This window comes from Meleagris gallopavo, chromosome 1 (genome assembly GCF_000146605.3).
Source record: "Meleagris gallopavo isolate NT-WF06-2002-E0010 breed Aviagen turkey brand Nicholas breeding stock chromosome 1, Turkey_5.1, whole genome shotgun sequence".
Lineage (NCBI taxonomy): Eukaryota > Metazoa > Chordata > Aves > Galliformes > Phasianidae > Meleagris > Meleagris gallopavo.
The window spans coordinates 124896540-124916296 of record NC_015011.2 but is presented as its reverse complement, the minus strand read 5'-3'; the positions used below and the strand labels follow the sequence as shown (position 1 = coordinate 124916296).

Genomic DNA, 19757 nt, shown 5'->3' with positions numbered 1-19757 from the left:
TTATTGGGCTGGTGAGCACTGGTGCTACTTGTCCTTGCTCCCTTTTCCAAGTAGCAGCCTTCTGTAGGTAGGAAGAGCCGGATCTCTGCAGTGCACTGATTGGTAGGAATGACCCATCAGCCCCATCAAAGAAATGCGTTTAGCACTCCTGTGAGATTGCTCTCATCAATGAAGCCTATGTGTTGAAATGGCTTTTCTGTATAATACAGGAACTTTGATCTCCTGACTCCCAGTCCTGTGCCTTAACCACAAAGCTTGAAAAGCTCCCACAGACTTCTCCGGTCATGCCCATGCACGGGTTTCTTAACACCGCTACACACTGTCTGGGTTTAAGCAAGGCCATCTTGAATTTGGATCTATGCACAACACACTGGAAAGACAAGTTACCTGGCCACAGGATGGCATCTTCCCACTGATGTAGCCAGGGCCTACACTACAAAATTCATAGCAGCTTCCTGTGAGTTCCAGGGCACCTGGTATCTAACCTCACAAAGGGCTTAATAATATCTATAGGTAATCATTTGATCTAGTTTACACTGGTAAAATGTGTTCACACAACATTAGGTTATTCATGCCACATGATTGTGGCATTTTGCTGTGACAGCAGCAGCCTCAAGGAGTCCCCAGTCCTCTGCCCCAAATACACACAGTTATCCCTAAGATGGAGCTTGGAGGAGAGCAGATATTTTGCAAGATATTAACAGTCTCAGGGAGTTGTTACTGAGGAATTACAGGAAGGAGTCAAGGGCAGGGACATGGTAGAGGCATTCGCTTTCCCCTGTTCCTGGTCTCCCATCTCCATCTTACGGGGCCAATGCAGTTGGTAGCTGGGCCACATTATGCATCAGAAGGAGGAAGTGATTTCATCACAAAACAACCAAGAGAAGCCTTGGAACAGAGGATTTCAATGCAGAAGTGATTCTTCAAGAAAAATAAATAAATAAATAAATAAATAAATGTGATGGCTTAACCCACCAATTGCTTCCAGAGCTGCTTGGAAGACTGCCATGAGGTGCTTTGTTACTCCACCATTCATTTTCTGCCCTGAGGCTGACAGGTATAGCCACACTACTGTCTGAAACAGAGCTGGCAGGAGAGGGTCACAACAGCTAATTTATATGTGAGCAACTACGTTGTGAGACCATAAAACACAAACGCAGATGCAAGGAGAACAAAGGGAGGCTCCTGGAGCACTGAGCTGCAGTGCATCTGTATCTTCCACTGCAGGATAAATCAGCAAGCCCAGATGGAGACAAGGAGAGCTGTATGGGCAGAGGAGCTAACACCTGGTTGAGAACAATGGTTGAAAACAATGTTACGAAAGAACAGAAGATCTGTCTAGCTGGTGGAGGGCCACTCTGGAGAGCTGAAAAGCTTCGGTGTCTTCACTTAGAGTATGTGATGGGGATTTCAAGATTTTTGTCTACAGTAAATTTGGATGTCTTTGTTAGAACATGATGAATAGAGTACTATTAACAAAACTGTCCTACTCACAGGAAAAGTATTTTAGAGATAAAGAATAAAGCTCTGCAGGAATAACAAATAAGCTGTAAGGACTCAAGAAATCAGTTTGGGCCTTACTGAAGGTAGATCAAGTATTGCTAGGTCATGACCAAGAGATGCCTAACAACGTTTTTAAAAGTTCTCATTGACCCAAATTCATGATCTGCCAAGACTGCATTTGGGTGGAAAACTCTCCACAGTAAGAAGTGGTAATGATGAGCATCTGGTGTTTCTACTGTGAGAAACCTATTTCTTCCAGACCTGTTATGAATAACCATGGAGAATGATTGTTTCCATTTTTATCCCAAGGTTTTAAACACTGAAAGATTCATCATGGTGCTTTTATCCAGCGTTTCTGCATCAGAGATTCCCACTCTCCAACCTCGCCATTTTTTTTCCAGCACTGTCAGAGGTTTGATTCCCTCTGTGCTTCCCCCCGAGGTGATGTTGGTGTCTTAGGAATACTGAAGAGTATTCCGGCCAAAGCTTTTTTTTTTTCCTAAATCTATTATTTATTTTTAAAATAGACTTTATGACTCTAAATAGCCACTCAACTCCTTGGAAGGATAATTGTTCTTTTTGTAACTGCTGCTCATTGCTGAGTTGTTCAGTCTGAGGTCCTCAAATCCCTCAAATCATTTTCTTTGCTAGCATAGCCTAAGCAAGAAACTCTTCCAAGGTGTGGCCCTGAACTACCGATAAAGGATTATGCGCAATCAGGACATCTTTGAGAAGGTGAAGGCCACATCTTCACTTGCACACATCATGTATCCAGAAGAGCCAGTGGTTCATAGATCACGTTTGTGCCACAGAGGCTAAACGCATCAGAACAAATGTTAGGAGATTTATCACTTGAAATTATGGAAAGAACTCACTCAAACAGATTATCTTCTGAAGCTGAAGAGCATATTTTCCTGAACATAGTGGTGAAACACTTTACAAGGAGAAATAAATTCAAATACGCATCTTCTAGGTAGACAAATAGCAGTTTTGTCTACTTGGTTGTCTTTTATTTCTCCCTTTGTGGATCTTCGGACCAGTGAATACTGGTTTTGGAAGAGAAAAGCAAGGCTTATCACCAGTGGTGAGTATTTGACACCAACCCGGTTACAGAACAGACCTTTAGATTCTTTAGTGGATTTTCTATTATATCCACCACTCCACAACCTCCAGACAAAATTTTGAAAACACTGCTGTTGAAACATTTCTCAGGATGTGATGTGAGCACATAACGTCCCAACTCATCAGAGAGAGCTAGTCATGAATTACCACAGCCAGAAACCAGTCAAGACAATGATGGTCTGTGTTCCTAGGAACTCCTTGTCCAGGCTCTCTGTGCATCAGATGACTAAATACAGAACGGATGAACTTGCAAATATGCCATCAGTACTCCCATTTGAGACAAACAGGTAAATCAGCAGACTCTTCTGCAAGCTTATAAGTCTGTGTGTCATATTACGCTGCTTTTTTCATAATCTAGAATGCACATCTGAACATTTCTTTGACTAACATAATGGTTAGGAACAAATACAGGAAAATTATGTTCCCTATGCTCTCTGAGGGGGCTCAGTGATGTCCTGTCCAGTGATACCATTAAGTGGTTTTAGAAGAATCAAGAATTAACATAGGAAGCAAAATAACTTTGAATACGAGAATCACAGAATCATTTTCCAGCCAAGGTTGGAAAAGACCTTCAAGATCATCCCGTCCAACCACCCTCCTCTCACCAATAGTTCTCACTAAACCATGTCCCTCAACACAAAATCCAACCGTTCCTTGAACACCTCCAGGGTTGGTGATTCCACCACCTTCCTGGCAGCCCATTCCACTGCCTGACCACTCTTTCAGAAACGCAGTATTTCCTAACGTCCAGCCTAAATTTCCCTTGGCGCAGCTTAAAGCCATTCCCTCTAGTTCTATCACCAGTTACACAAGAGAAGAGGCCGACCCCCAGCTCACTACAACCTCCCTTCAGGTACTTATAGAAGCAATAAGGTCTTCCCTGAGCCTCCTCTTCTCCAGACTGAACAATCCCAGCTCCTTCAGCTGCTTCTCATAAGGTCTGTGCTCCAGAACCCTCACCAGCTTTGTCGCCCTTCTTTGAACCCGCTCCAGGGCCTCAACGTCTTTCTTGCAACTAGGGTCCCAAAACCAGACACAGTACTTGAGGTGCGGCCTCACCAGAGCTGAGTACAGGGGGACAATCACTTCCCTGTTCCTGCTGGCAACACTGTTCCTGATGCAAGCCAAGATGCCGTTGGCCTTCTTGGCCACCTGGGCACACCGCTGGCTCATGTTCAGCTGAGCATCAATCAATACCTCCAGGTCCGTTTCCTCTACGCAGTCTTCCAACCACTCCACCCCAAGCTTGTAGCGTTGCCTGGGGTTGTTGCAGCCAAAGTGCAGGACCCGGCATTTGGCCTTGTTGAAACTCATCCCATTGGCTTCAGCCCAGCGATCCAGCCTGTCCAGATCCCTCTATGAGTATGGCCTCACTACCCCCAGGCACATCAACACTTCCAGCCAACTTGGTGTCATCCGCAAACTTACTGAGAGTACACTCAAGGCCTTCATCCAGGTCATCAATAAAGATATTGAAGAGGACAGGCCCCAGCACCAACCCCTGGGGAACACCACCCGTGACAGGTCGCCAGCTGGATTTAGCTCCATTCACCACCACTCTCTGGGCCTGGCCTTCCAGCCAGTTCCTTATCTAGCCAAGAGCGTACCTGTCCAACCCATGAGCTGTCAGCTTCTGCAGAATACTGTGGGAGACAGTGTCAAAGGCTTTGCTGAACTCTAGGTAGACTACGTCAACAGCCTTTCCCTCATCTACCAGACAGGTCACTAGATCATAGAAGGAGATCTGGTTGGTCAAGCAGGACCTGCCCTTCGTGAACCCATGCTGGCTAGGCCTGATCCCCTGGTTGTCCTGCACATGCCGCGCGATCTCCCTCAAGACAATCCGCTCCATAACCTTCCCTGGCACCAAGGTCAGGCTAACAGGCCTGTAGTTCCCCAGATCCTCCTTACAACCCTTCTTGTAAATGGGAGTCACACTGGCAAGCCTCCAGTCTTCTGGAACCTCACCAGTCAACGAAGAGCACTGATAGATAATGGCGAGCGGCTCAGCTATCACCTTTCGCTAGTTCCCTCAGCACTCTCGGGTGAATCCCATCCGGCCCCATGGACTTATGACAGTCCAGCTGGAGTAGTAGGTCTCTGACTGCGTCCTGCTGAATCATGGGGGGTTCTGTCTGCACTCCAGTTGACACCAGGTCAGAGAGTGGAGTATCCTGAGGATAACTGGTGTGACCTTTAAAAATAGATGTAAAGAAGACATTCAGAACCTCTGCCTTTTCCTTATCCTCAGAGGTCATATTCCTAGCAAGGGTTTCTTGTTCTTTTAACCCCAGCGGCCAGGTTGAGTTCAAGCTGGGCTTTTGCCTTTCTGATTTTCTCTCTACACATCTTAACAACTTCTCTGTACTCTGAGTCGCCGTCCCTTCTTCCACAGAAGGTATATTCTCTTTTTCTCCCAGAGCCTCAAGAATAGCTCCCTGTTCATCCACGCCGGTCTTCTTCCCCACAGGCTCATTTTGCGGCGCAGGGGGACAGTCAGCTCTTGTGCCTTTAAGACTTCCTTCTTGAAGAGCAACCAGCCATCTTGGACCCCTTTACTCTCTAAGACTGAAACCCAAGGGATTCCCCCTGCTAGCCTTCTGAATAATTCAAAGTCCGCCCTCTGGAAGTCCAAGGTAGCAGTTTCGCTGTTCCCCCTCCTGGCTTCACCAAGACTCAAGAACTCTACCATTTCATGGTCACTCTGTCCAAGACAGCCCCCAACCTCCACATCTCCCACCAGACCTCTGTTTGCAAACAGCAGGTCAAGCAGGACAGCTCCTCTCGTCAGCAAGTTATCCTCCATACACTCCAGAAACCTCCTAGACTGGGAGGGAAAGGATTTGTCTTTTAGTCTCCTGTAATTTCCTGATGGTACAGCTTTTATAATAAATCTAATCATCTGGCCCTTTGGTTTCATAGGGAAACAACGCACAGAGGGGAAAAGAACACTAATACTTCAATCACCTGTTGCAAAGCTGTTTCTTTTCCCTCTCAGACTATGAATCTGCATCTAAAAGCTGAGTAAGAGCAATTCCCATTTTTTGGCTACTTGAAATAATGACTTTCAAGAGGAAAAACTGGCTGCTCAGAAATGCTTCAAGTCAGACCCTTAGGTGACAAGCATTGTGAAAGGCCATCTGGGACTTCTGATTAGGATGGGAAAGCAAAGAAGGAAGCTTGAAAATCTTCCTTTATTCCTCCACAAATTATCAGTGTGAACTACCATCTTACAAAAAAGTATTTACATTTTTTCCCTCTACTGGGGGAAGAAAGACTGATATTTGTGGTATGGGTTTTTGGTTTCTTTTTTCCCCCCCTAAAAGTTACAAAACTTCAATGTTTTATCGTAGCTCATATGTTCCTGAAATGAGGCTTGAATTCAAGAATGGTAGTTGAATGCAGCCTCAGTCCTTGGGCCTGTGGCATTTAGATACAATTTACCGATCACCATCTCCTGAAAAGAGGGCTACAGCATCTCTTTGATCAAGCTGAACGCCTGAAGGGCTCCTGTGTTTCCATGGCAAAGGACATCAGACAACCACATGAGCACTGCTGTACCAGATTATCTCCTGATATCCAACCTAAACTCTACCTCAGAGTATTCAGGAGAAATTCAATTCAGCAGCAAAGGTAAAAGAGGTTGCTTAACGTTTTGAGGACTTGAATATTTTTTAAGGCTTAGAAAAGGCTCAGCTTTTTCAGCAGAGAAAGTGTGGAGGAATGAGCACGGGCCTGCATTCCGGAATCACCACCAAGACAGAGGATCAGGACAGGAGCAGTCACCACAAGAGAACTTCAGCACTAAATAGAGTTCTCCAAAGCTGACAAGTTTCAAAACTTGGCACATTTAAAAACAAATTATTTCACCACCATTTGGAAACATCAAGTATGCCTCAGGAAAAGTGATTTCATGATGACAGTTAATATATTTAAATCAGAAGTTGGAATAGGAGCCATATATAAGCACTAAAGAATCAAGTCTTGATTGTACAAGGTTAAATATTTGCATATTGCTATCCTAATAATTAGTGAAGAAAATGTTAACATTACTTTCTACTGATTTTGAAAGTAAAATACTAGTGACTTGGCACAACTAACTCTTATTTTCCTATTCTGAAAATCTAGTGTGCTCACACAATACTGCCTGAACGCCACTTGACTTCAACAAGTTATTCAAAATATTCAAACTCTGGACTCACATCTCAAGGTTAAGCCTTATGAAATACTCTGAATTTCTCAGGGACATCCATCCCCTGCACCTCCTGAAAAGCAATTTTTTTTCCCAGATGTACAAGAACAAATTTACCATTACAGACAACAGCAGCATTAGAATCATAGAATTGCTCAGGTTGGAAAAGACCTTAAAGATGATCAAGTCCAACCACAACCTCACCATACTACCCTAACTCAACAACCCTCCGCTAAATCATGTCCCTGAGCACCACATCCAAATGGTTTTTAAATACAACCAGGGATGGTGACTCAACCACCTCCCTGGGGAGCCTATTCCAGTGCTTAACAACCCCTTCTGTAAAGAACTGTTTCCTGATATCCAACCTAAACTTACCCTGGTGCAACTTGGCCATTTCCCCTCGTCCTGTCACCTGTCACCAGTGAGAAGAAACCAACCCCGTTCTTACTGTAAGCACCTTTGAGATATTGGAAGAGAGCAATAAGGTCTCCCCTCATCCTCCTCTTCCCCAGACTAAACATCCCCAGTTCCTTCAGTCTCTCCTCATAGGGCATATTCTCCAAGCTCTGCACTAGCCTTGTTGCTTAGGAACTGCATAAGCAAAGTGTCCATAATCACTGCTGTTAACACATTGTGCAGACTTGCTCTGAATTTACTCTATTTCCCTACTACTCTTGACATATATTGGTTGAACAGCAGTTCATGACAAACAAATGTAAGTGGCAGGAACATTTCTACCTGCGTTGAAAAATGCTCATTCCACCGAACAGCTGGATGACCATGAAAAACACATACTACTTTTTTTTTCTGTGGCAGAGTTTTTATTTGGAGGGAAATTATAACTTTTGCATTTACATGGCACAAATTATATACAGTACACTTTCCATGATAAGAATTATGATGCTTCACAGAAAGGTATCAAATTTGAGATAAATAATGCATAAGCTAAAATATACAAACCTGGGGTGGAGGTGAAACTATTGGCCATTTGTATTATCTATAGAAGAATTTCAAGGAATAATGTTAATTCAATGTTCAAAAAATTTTAACAAACTTCTAGTAAAGTTAATTGAAATATTTATAATTCCATTCAGTTGTTGCACAGTATTTCCAATATACAATCAAGAAGATGCACAGAACACAACACAATATGAAAAAACCTACTGCACCCACAAATTAAAGGTTTCACTACCTTTTGGATGCTGCACTACCTTATTTATATAAACATTTACAACACTTCAGTAAACACAAAGGTTCTAAATGTAGTGCAGCATTATGGGAGGCCGCTTTCAGCTCTTGAAATAAATGTTAAATGCCCATATACTGTGCCATTTATTCTAAGCTGATGGTTTAAGCTGTCACCCTTAATTCCTACCACGTGTAGCAAACACTCTTTCCCAACTTTCAGAAGATTACCATTCTTCTGACACCACAATCTATACTCTGAATCCTACATTGTCCTTGGCTTCACTGTCATTTTGGCATTTTGCCTCAGTGCTTGTAACAGCTATCCCTTACGTTATTTCTGTTTTAATGCCCTGTTAAGTAATCCTGTGTAGAATCTGAAGCAAAAGAATCTGCATCTTCATTATCAGAATCATCACTACTGTCATCAGCAGCTGGCTCCCCTGTCAGCGCTATCCGGGCATAATCATCAGTGTCTATAGATTTGCAGAAATGAATGGCGTATTTCAGTTTTTCCTCTAGTACTTGCTTACAAGAATACCTGGGTAGCTTCAGGAGAAAAAAGCAAGTGTATGACTCAGGAAGGAAATGGTCCGGAGGATTGTATTTATCCAATACCTGTCAAAAACAAAGAACACAATGTTTTTTTATTTGTTACCCAAACCACAAATAAATATTGCCATGGTACTTGTGAATTTTTCTTAAAAGAACAGTAAAAACACCAAATTCATCTTCCCTCCACTAAGCAGATAAAAACATATGCAGAAGCTTTCTTGATTATAAATATGTGATTGGGAACAATCTAAGATAGATTCTGTTGTTCTGAAAATGCCAAAAGATCAATCGAACACTGTGATTTCTAAATTTAGCTGAAATGGGTGCTGAGCTGAATGAAGTACTGAACAAAAGCAGAAAAAAACAGTTGATAACAGATAGTGGAAAATAATTAACATCTAAAGAAGCAAATAGCTGGTGATCAGAAAGAGTAGCCAGTTGCCCAAATTAAAACAAGAAAATAAAAAAACAGATGTTTTACATCTTCATTGAACTGCCAAATCTACAGTACAATTTCACATCAGTAATAAAATTGGCCTGTTCTCCTCTTCTATCACTGCACTGGTTTTGGCTGGTACAGAGTTAATTTTCTTCATAGTGGCCAGTATCTTGCCACTGTGTTCTGGGTTCATGATGAAAACAGTGTTGGTAATACACTAGTGTTTTATTTCTTGCTGAGCAGTGTTTACATGGAGTCAAAGTCTTTTTTTGCTTCTCATGCTGCCCTGCCAGCAAGGAGGCTGGGGGTACACCAGGTGGGAGGGAACACAAGCAGGACAGCTGATCTCAAACTGACCAAAGAAAGGCTCCAGACCATATGGCATTGTGGTCAGCAATAAAAGCTCAGGGGGAAAGTTTGCTGGGGCTGCCATTGCTCAGGGGCTGGCTGGGCATTGGTCAGATGGTGGCGAGAAGTTCTGCTTCTCTTCAGTTTCATCCCTTCCTCATCTTCATCACCCAACAATTTATTAAACAGTCTATGTGAACTGAGGAGCTGTCAAAATTTTTTTGCCTGATTCCCTCCCCACCACTCTGCAGCATGGCTGGAGCAAGCAAGTGGCTCTGTGGTGCTCAGCTGCCTACCAGGGTTAGATCAGAGCAATCACGCTACTTCTTTCCCATAACTAGCTACATAAAATAAAATCCCCACACCCCATCCACCTTACCTGAATAACAAAGTCCCTCCCTCTAAAATCTGCAATAGTCCTGGGCAGCCTTGTTCTGCCCCATACAAAACGTAGAAATAGAGATCGCTCTGTATTGGAGAATGACTCCATCACTTCCCAGAACCACTGTATCAGTGAAGCAGTTGGTTCAATGCCTTTGTAAGTTGCTACAGACTTCAGAAGATGAAGTGGAATATCTGGGCTTCCACATACCTAAAAAATAAAATACAATGATAAGCTAATAAAGTCTGACCAAATCATTTGCAGGTGATTTGTTTCCCTCCCATTCTCTTTAAATGTTTAATCGGTTTTTACACTGACAAAATGAACATTCAGATATTTGAAGTGCTGCGCAGAAACTTTTTTTTTTTTAATCTCCATAAATCATTCATTACATCAATGCTCAGCTATATAAAAAAATAACCTTTTGAACACTAAGAGAACAATTAAACTTTTTCTAGTATTTCCTTGAGCAAAGTGTTTGCAATTACAAGCAAGCACTGCAAACAGCATCACATGTGGGGTTTATTATTCAAATTGGGATTAATAAGACTTAAATGAAGAACACAAATCAGTTTTGATAGAGGTAGCAAAACAGAAATTGATACCATAGTTTCCAGTTCATATCCTGTAAAGAGCGAAAGCAGAGGAACTGGAACAACACGGGCCATTCCCTCACGAACTGCTGCCACCTGTTCATCAAATTCATGAAGTCTGCAGAGACATATTTCCAGAATTTACGTGAATGCCATTTCTAGTAATTATTGGAACTAATAACTATTGCAATATTTAGGAACCTTTACGCTTTCTCCTTAAGTCTCCAGCTATGTTCCAAGGAACACTTATCATACAAGATGCCTGACCTATACCGGTTTATCAAACAATCCATACTGCACAGCACATATCTCACTGTATATCTCTCACTTTTTGGTACTTTATTATTTATGCACTGTGCCTGGCAAGAATAGACCAATACTCCATATTGAAATACCATGCTCTTGGGAAAAGAGCATCTGCGCTCTCGAACAATCCTAATACTTAGACAGGCATTATGGTAAAAGAAAAACAGGTCTCACATAAAACATGATGTCTGAGAAATGGATATGCCATCTTTTCAGATAGTGATAGATTGCCACCCATGATTTGTATTTTACCCTTTTTTTTTTCCCCCCCCATCAAGTTAATTTTTAAAACATCAAGTTCTGCAAAGCAGAGTTTCACATCACTGCCATGTCCTGTCTTCAGGCTTGTCATCACCAAAGTAAGAAAAGATCTCAAGACATGCTTTTACCTATGCATCCACATGGATTCTATTAAGATACCAGATTTGCTCTCAAGAGATTCACATAATCAATAATTTTCGTATTTAAACATTTTTCTTAAAAGATTTCTAACTGCTGGTGTCCTCTGAGAATAGCCAGAATTTTGAATAGAACAGAAGCATTTTTTTAAGTTAATGTAATTCTTTAGGATCCATTTGATATTTTATATCGACCTATAATTAATCCATCACAAATAATACTCATGCCTACTGTCAAAAATAGCTTTAGATAGTGGCTCAGAACTGCTTATAGCAAAAATAAATAAAACAGTAAAGCAAAGACTATAATTCAGATAATCGTTGGCAGATACTGCACTGCAAGCTAATAAGCATATAGCAATGAGATAATCTTGCACAAGTATCCTCTAAAACAGATGACTGTGGTGAAGAGAATAAAACAACTATGAATCAGTTTTTTGACAAAATTATCTTATCTCCATAATTTAATAGGAAAGACGGCTACTAGGCTCCCTGTTTCCCATAACAAGATGCCTGAAGTTCAATGTACTGGTCTAGATTTAGATATTTGGGTATCTAACTAACCAAATGCCCATTTTCACAAATGCTGAACAACTACATCCCACAGAGTTTAGAGCAAAGTTCAGCTTTTGGCACCTATGCATGAATTTAGTTGTCTGCACATAGATGTCAGGATTATTTTACAGGGTCCAGGGTATAAACATTTTGTTTTGCATATTCTATCTTATATGAGAACAGGAAAACCATTCATCTAGGACCGTTCTTGGCTAGATTATCTTACTGGTCTTTTCAAACTTTAATGATTCAATAATTCAATTGATGGTATTTAAAAACAAACAAACAAAAGCCTGTGAGAGTAGTAGCACTGAAAGTGCTATTCACAAGTTGCTAAATGATCAAAATACATAAGAGAATGCATGCAAGGTAAGGCTTCAAGCCTAATTCTTTGAAATGAAAATGCTTATTCATTTAACAATTTGAATGACTTATTCAACAAACCTGTAGTTTATTGCCAGCCTCACATATTCAGCTCTGTTATCCAGTGTAATATGAGTGTACTTGGAACTCAGCTGAATATCTTGACCACTTGCATTAGGCACAGTGAATGGAAGGCTCATAGCTTCAAACTCTTCTGATGTAGCTTCATTGTCTCGAATGTACATAAGTCCAGGAATAAAATCTTTATCAACCTTTTGAAAAAATATGCCTGAGTTAAAGTCAGCTTATTAGCACCCTACAGCATTGTGTCCTTCCTACCAAAAGCATGACATCGTGTGCCATCTACCAAAAGCATTGGGTAAAACGTCTGACCATACCTCATCTAAGTGAATTCCAAAACAGCAAAATGGCTCAGTCTATTACATGAAATTTCATTATGCTGAAATGTTGAAAGGTACACGTGTTCTGGATTTCAAACCATTCAGGGAACATTTGCCAAGAAACTGTATTATATAAGAAAATGGATTTAAAGCTTAAAAAACACGATCAACTCTGTAAAATCCAATGGTTGTTTTGGTTCAAAAGAAATCTCCTTACCGACATATGAAAGACCCAGTACTTTTACAGTAAGTGCATTTCCAGACGACAGCAGTTGAAAAGCAACTCATCTTTGTAACAAAAGATCTAACTCTTAACTCCACATTTAGTGAGTTCAGTAAACAGGAAGTTTGTGATTCTCAGTACATTGACTCAGACTATCTTCCATAGTAGTTTGAACTCATTTTCAGACACTAACAGCTATGGACACATTTTCTGGCAAGAAAGAGTTGGACTACAAACATTTATCTAGTCAAACCCACAAGTGGATTTGAGAATGCTCTCAAATTCAAAGAAGTTATTTAATTACTTCTGACTTAAATTTACAGCTTTAACAGAGAGTACAAGCGATCCTTATGTATTGGCTCAGAAATGTGAAAGGTCAGACAAAACACTACAAATATGCACAGCAGGGAAGCCAATCACCAGAGAACTGTTTTATATTAGAGTCTGCTTGTCTTCTGTAAGTTATAACTTACAAAGAAATAGCACACTTACCTCACTGAGATCAGCAATTGTTAGGTTCATTCCTGCAAGCTGTTTCCATACTGGTTCAGCGAGGTTGAGGCTCAGAGGACTGCCAGTCCGGATAGCAATACCCAGAAGGACACCTGTAAGTTTAAATAAGGGTGGGGAACTTTGTATTATATATTTTTTTGAATAGATTACTAATATTCTGAACTTGTAATGCAAGTAGAATGTCACAGCGTTGCTAATTACCCAAGAAACGGAACATGTTCATATGCAAAAGAGACTTGGCAGCAGGATTTAGTAGGAAACAATCTCTGTTTGCTCCAGATTCATCTCTTCCATTTGGTGTCACGATTAACAGAGGGGTCAGCCCATTCTGAAGCTCCTCACACATTTCTGCTATTGATTCACTGTAACCTCCACCGCAATCATCCACAGATTCACCTTGGAGAAGAAAACAGGCTCATAAATTTACATTATTCCAAAAATATGTTTACAAATGAAGTCTTGAAATGAACTGGATTTCCTTTCACATGGATAACTGTGTAAACAAAAGTTTACTAAAAGCTACATCTGTTCTTCTGAAAACACCTGATGTTTTCCTTTGTATTTGGATTTCTCCAGTTTCTTGGAAATAGTATTGTTTTAGAAGATTATCAACAACATACCAGAGTTTCAAAAATATTCTTTTGGCAGAGCTTAACTACCAGTTTTGTTTTAAATACTTGTCAAAATAAAAGAGATGGCAAACAGACTCCTGTATGTCATTTTAAAGTAGATACATTCTATATATTTTAGTAGATACAGTGCAGACTCAATCTAAATTGTATTTCATCAAAAAATTCAAAGAGACATGCAAATTGTGAAAAGAATGATGGAAGTAGGAACAGCCAGTCTGAATTATTTTTGGATTCTGACAACCGAAAAATAGGCTTCGGTTTTGCAAATACCCTTCATAAGTAAAAGAGTTGCCTTCAGAATTTGAGGACAATTACAACCCTGTTTCCACTAATCTTAAGGGTTGTTTGCAGATTTTTGGTTGTTTTTGTTGATTTTTAAATTATTTTTAAAGGCTTTATTATTTCCTAACATTTTAAGCACATTCCTCTGCCAACATGCTGTTTTACTGTATCCCTTCCTTTCCTCAGATCCTTCAAAAATAAAAGAGAAGAAGCCAGAAAAAGATAGGTAGAAAATAGTTGAGACAAAGATGGTACGAAACAAAGAATTCTCTTACCAACAAACTTGACTTTCCAAACACGATGAGGAAGCAGAAGGCTATCAGGGCTGAAAGAGCTCATTTTAGCACACATCTGTCCAAAAACTGACTTTGTACCATCTGGCCCAGCCAGTCCACCTTTACTCCTAGAACGTTTTACCTGTCAATTAAACACATGATAATAGTCACTACAAGAACATATATCAGCCAGATATATTTTGCAGATCAGAGATGAGATTATAACATTAATGTGTTTAGTGAAACATTTGTAGAGGCCTACCCTGTATTTTGTATACATGTATATTATAAACAAAGTAAGAACCAAGCTTCAAATTACAACACTGCAATATTTTTCTCTGCTATTTCATATCTAATCAATCCTGGATATAGATATTGCAGATTCTTATTATATATCTTCACCCTTTAAAAGAAGACAAAAGAATTTAAAATTTGTAGTTATTAGAAGGCCAGAACTATTGAAGAATAGCTGAGGCTAGAAGGGACCTCTGGGAGCCACCTGGCCCAGCCCCTGCTCCAGCAGAGCCACCCAGACCAGAGTGTCCAGGGCCAGGAAGCTTTTGGAGATCCCCAAGAAGGAGACCCCACAGCCTGTGCCACTGCTCTGTCACATGCACAGCACGGGAATGCTCCTGGTGTTCATTGGGAGCTCCTGTGTGCCAGTCTGTGCCCAAGACCTCCTGTCCTGGGCACTAAGATCTTACTTAGCTCCACACTCTTTCCAGCCTCCATTCATGTGTATTATACTCATTGATAAGATACTTTGAGCCTTCTGTTTTCCAGGCTGAACAGTCCCAGATCTCAGCCTTTCCACATAAGAGAGATTGTCCACTCCCTTCATCTTTGTGGCATTCCTGTTGGGCTTTCTCCAGTACTTATATACCTTTCTTATACTGGGGAACCCGGAACTGGACACAGTGTTCCAAGTGTGGTCACACCAATGCTGAGTGGAAGTATCACCTTCCTCAGTCTGGTAGCAATGACTTGCCTAACACAACCAAGTTTACCATTAGTCTGCGTTGCATCAAGGTCACACTGCTGGCTGATGTTCAGCTTGATGTTCATCAAGACCCCCAGAGCCTTTCCCACCAAGCAGCTTTCAGGTTGGGCAGCCTCTAGCCTACATTTGTGTGTGGGCCAGTTCCTCCTCACATGCAGGACTTCACACTTCTCCTTGTTGAGCCTCATGAGAATCCTATCAATCCACTTCTCCAGTGCACTGAGGTCCCTCTGGATGGCAGTAAGACCCTCTGGTGTATCAGCCACTCATTCCATAATTATCCTCAGCAAGTTTTGTTGCTGACACACACACTCTACCTTATATTCCAGATCATTAATGAGTATGTTAGAACAGGACTGGACCCCATGATATGCCTCTACATACTTGCCTCCAGCTCGACACTGTGCCACTAACACCTGACCCTTTTAGCCTGGCCATTCAGTCACTTCTCAACAACCTCACTGTCTGCTCATCTAGTTCATACTTTAATCATGTTGTTCCCAACAGGTGAAAATAATGTATACCTAAACATCAATCAGAAAAAGATGCGTGCCAACTTCCACTAGGTCTTATTTCTGTGACATAGCTGTTTAACTGTGATTACTGTAATCACCACTATTAGCAGAAGAAATTGGCACAAACATGAAAAGCACAGTATCTGGTTACCTAGGTGCTTCCACACCACATCCTGCATCAACTGAATGACTGTTCTGAACAGGTTGGTTAGATCTTAGTAATTTTATGCTTAGAGCTGGAAACATGTGAAACAACTAGGGCACGTTCCCTGCAGCTAGACAGAATGATTCTTACCAGCCCTACTGACAACTCTGTGGGCTTTCTTCCCTAGATAAGGAATTTTGTGTTCCCCTCAACCACCAGTAACCATTTTTAACTTCAAATGGCTCATTGTTCATCTGTCTCCACTCAATATTTTATCTGTTCATATTGGAAGCAAATGGAAAGACAGTGGAATGCCAGTAACAAAGTTTTTTTATTAACAAAGTTTTCTTCCTTTATTGATGAAGAAAGAAATAATGATTTGGTATATTTGTTTTTTGTTTTGTTTGTTTGTTTTTGATTTTTTTTTTGGGGGGGGGGGTAAGGGGCTTTTTTGTTTGGTTTTGTTTTCCTGGATTGCAATAGTCTTCTCATTAGCAAACTTGTTTTAATTTAATGGATCTCTAAAGAATTCAGATGCCTAAGAAATTTGAAGTTGGGAAGCTGAGAGCCTTCTCTTGAAAAGATTAGGTATGAGTAGGTGGTCTGTGAATGCAGTAGTTAATTCACTGTTATTTCAAATCTCAAACTGAAAACACAAGTCAAGTGACAATAAAATGGCCAACAATCTAGACTGAAGTCAATAGGAAAGCACTCATAATTGCTATTCCTATTGTACATCTTATTTAGCAATTGTTCACTAGCTACACAAGGTTTGCATTTAAATCTGATCACGTAGATGCTCAAATAGTTAAAACTCAACTTTAACAAAATAATGTAAGTACATCACAAGGGATTATTGACACTTCTAGCACTATGATATTTTGCTGTGCCAACACAGACAGATGTCCATATTAAAATGTATTAGGTTATTAGCAAAGAGCAGAACTCCGGCAAAATTCAAACAAATTTGTTTAGGCCACATTTCAGCACCGGTGTTTTAACTTTTCATTGTAGAGGTCTAGAACATGAAGCTTTGCTCCTGTTTCCAAATTGTGTCCTTTACAGATGTAGTAAGTAAACCGTGGAATCCATTTTACTGAATAGGATAAACAGTTTCAGATATAATTCTTATTTACTATGTCTCACTAAACACAGATTATGCAACATAAAAAATTTTTGAAATACAGTTCTAGCATTTTTGCTGTTGAGGTAGCTTTTTAGCACAACACATGCTGACCAGAGCCCCAAAAGAGCTTCTGTAAAACAGTCAGCCATCAGAAGATGCTAGCCTATGGAAACGCAACTTTTCCCGGACCAGAGAGAAATGCAGCAGCTCACTAGCAGCATACAGCAATGTGTAGAGGAATCAAGTTCAAAAATGTGCCTCAGTAAATAATCAGTTATTGTGAGCACAATCACTGCAACAAGGAGGAAGCACTTAAATTCATCTCTTACCTGGCTACAGCATTTTTAAATAATGAAGATCAAAATTTAAGTTCCTTCTCCAAATCTGAATAAAAAGACCTATTTGCCCTAAACATCCTCCTAGAACTAGAGAAATACCAGCCATCCTGTGGGACCATCTCCAGTTTCAGCCTGGTAGAAGTGTATTATGTCAAGCCACACACTTAGGGACTAATAAAAATGCTTATGAAAAGATGACAGTTTGTTAGTTGGAATCAGCTAAGAGAGAGAAGAAGGTTCTGTTAACACAGAAGACATCTATGAAGAAAAGAAACACCGTTTAAGGAAATGTCATGAAATCAATTTTCAAAAGCAGAAAAGAAATGTCAGCATGATAATTCCAAGAGTACAGACGTCATCTGTATATTGAGGTTTCAGTTAACTATGCTCAAACTGAAACAGCAGTGAAAAAATACACTATCAAAAGATAAGGAGCACTGAAAGACCATTCTACAAAAACAGACACACAAAAAATCTTAGCTTATTCAATGTAGGAAAAAGAAAGTTGATGTGTTCTTTAAAAGCACACTTGGTTAAGGTACAAGGCAATAACCAGGAAGGAGGAATGTCACTTAAACTGAAGTGCAGCACTTGCAAAAGAAGAAAACATTCATTCATTCATATCTCGTATAACTTAACATATCAGAAGTGCAACATTCCTCCTAAGAAAGCAGAAGACACTGAACCAGGAGTACTCGTTCTCCTTAATAACTAAAATTTCTTTGCCTATTAAAAGGAGGAAAGATCACAAAATACAAGGCATGCTCTGAAAGTAATGCATCCTGTTTTATTATGCTAGCCCATGGACGAGGCGGATGTTGGTGGCAGAGCAGTGGAGGTTGAACCTTCTCACCAACATTGTTACATTTTTTTGCCGTGCAACAATGGCAGCAGAGGGGCATGTGAGACTCCAAATGGAGACCCCAAACAGGACCTTCACATGGAAGTGTATATGAGGCAAAGGTGTGTTACTGAACTCCTCCATCTGGAAAAAATGCTATCCACTGACATTCACTGATGCTTGCTAAACATCCACAGAGATCAGAAAGTGGATGTGAGGCAATGTGTGGTGCCTTGCAGCAGTAGCACGAGATATGATAAAGATAAGCCATGTTCCAGAAGGCCGTGCACAGCTGTCACCTCTTCTGGAGCAGATTTTTACAAGTGCAGCGTGCAGGCTCTTGTCCATCACTGACAAAAATGCATAGCTAATGCTGGTGACTGCTGAAAACCATGTTTTGTGTTGAGAATTTTCTCTATCAAACAGAGTTTTTTGTAGCTGTTGTAGTTTCCATGGAAATAAATAAGCACTGCTTTGGAACAACCTACGTATTTTAAAGAACAAGTCAGTATCTGAACAACAACTTTAAATTAAAATCTCACTCATTTATTTTACACAGAGGAAGAAGTAGTGAACTGACTGCACCACATAATTTACAAACTGCAAAAAGTATCTTTTGACAGCAAAGGAATTTTCAAGTCTTACTACAGTTGAACTCCCATCTACAATTAAATTGAAAACTCTGTAGCTGTTTGAGACTCCATAAAGCAGCTTTGAATCGCTACTTAAAGGATCAAATAATTTCATTCAAATAGATCTTTCACTCAATTGTTTCATTCTCTCCAAGACCTAACTCAAGAGATTATAATCCACATTTTGTACTGTATAAGCAGGGCAGATTACGAGTACGGTCTTTTTTAGTCTTGGCTAAATCTTGGAAAGGCTTGTGTTACAGAAATATCCCATTTCCTAAAGAAGCTATGAAAACTGAAGCCTCAATGTTACCAGTTTTTTTCTGAATTTATGAATTAAATATGATATGAATTAATGAACAGGAATACAAGAGAAGCCCATCTTTAATAATTAACACAACAGTGAAGAATACTAGGAAACAAGCCCCAAACCCAATCATTTGTTTTCAGCTTAAAGCTAAATATTTGCACTGCTTATTTTGAATTCCGCCCCAAAAAATAAAAATAAAACGACAAATAGTGGGAAGATTTCTGGCACTGCCTCTAGCTTCCCAGAGTATGTATTAAAGCAACATATTTTAATCACATAACGTTAGCAGAAAAAGTTTTAAGAGCCTGTGGAAAATGGCAAATGAACAGAAAGTATCATCCAGCCAAAACAGAAGGTATTTCAGCTCACTGAGAAATAACTCATTATTCAAAGGTTTTGCAGCTTCTCAATTCTAATTTCACAAAGAGTAAGTTTTCTTACTTCCTAAAGTATATTTGAAAAAATGAGAAAAACCACACGACTAAAGGAAAGAAGCATATGAGGATTCTGTAATACCAAACATCAGTCCATTCAAACAAAAACGTTTTAGTATTCTATGTTACAAAAACATCTATGGACA

General features: G+C 40.2%; 1 protein-coding gene across 1 annotated transcript; it reads right to left on the bottom strand.

The window, feature by feature from the left end:
• Positions 1–8348: 8348 nt before the first annotated feature.
• On the bottom strand, positions 8349–14447 carry LOC109370877 (E3 ubiquitin-protein ligase HERC2-like). The gene is made up of 7 exons (XM_019622526.2): positions 14271–14447; positions 13283–13477; positions 13061–13173; positions 12026–12216; positions 10335–10440; positions 9727–9939; positions 8349–8623 (listed from the first exon to the last, which is right to left on the bottom strand). The coding sequence occupies exons 1-7, from the start codon at positions 14344–14346 to the stop codon at positions 8351–8353; spliced, it is 1167 nt and encodes a 388-aa protein (XP_019478071.1). The 5' UTR covers positions 14347–14447; the 3' UTR covers positions 8349–8350.
• Positions 14448–19757: the final 5310 nt, after the last annotated feature.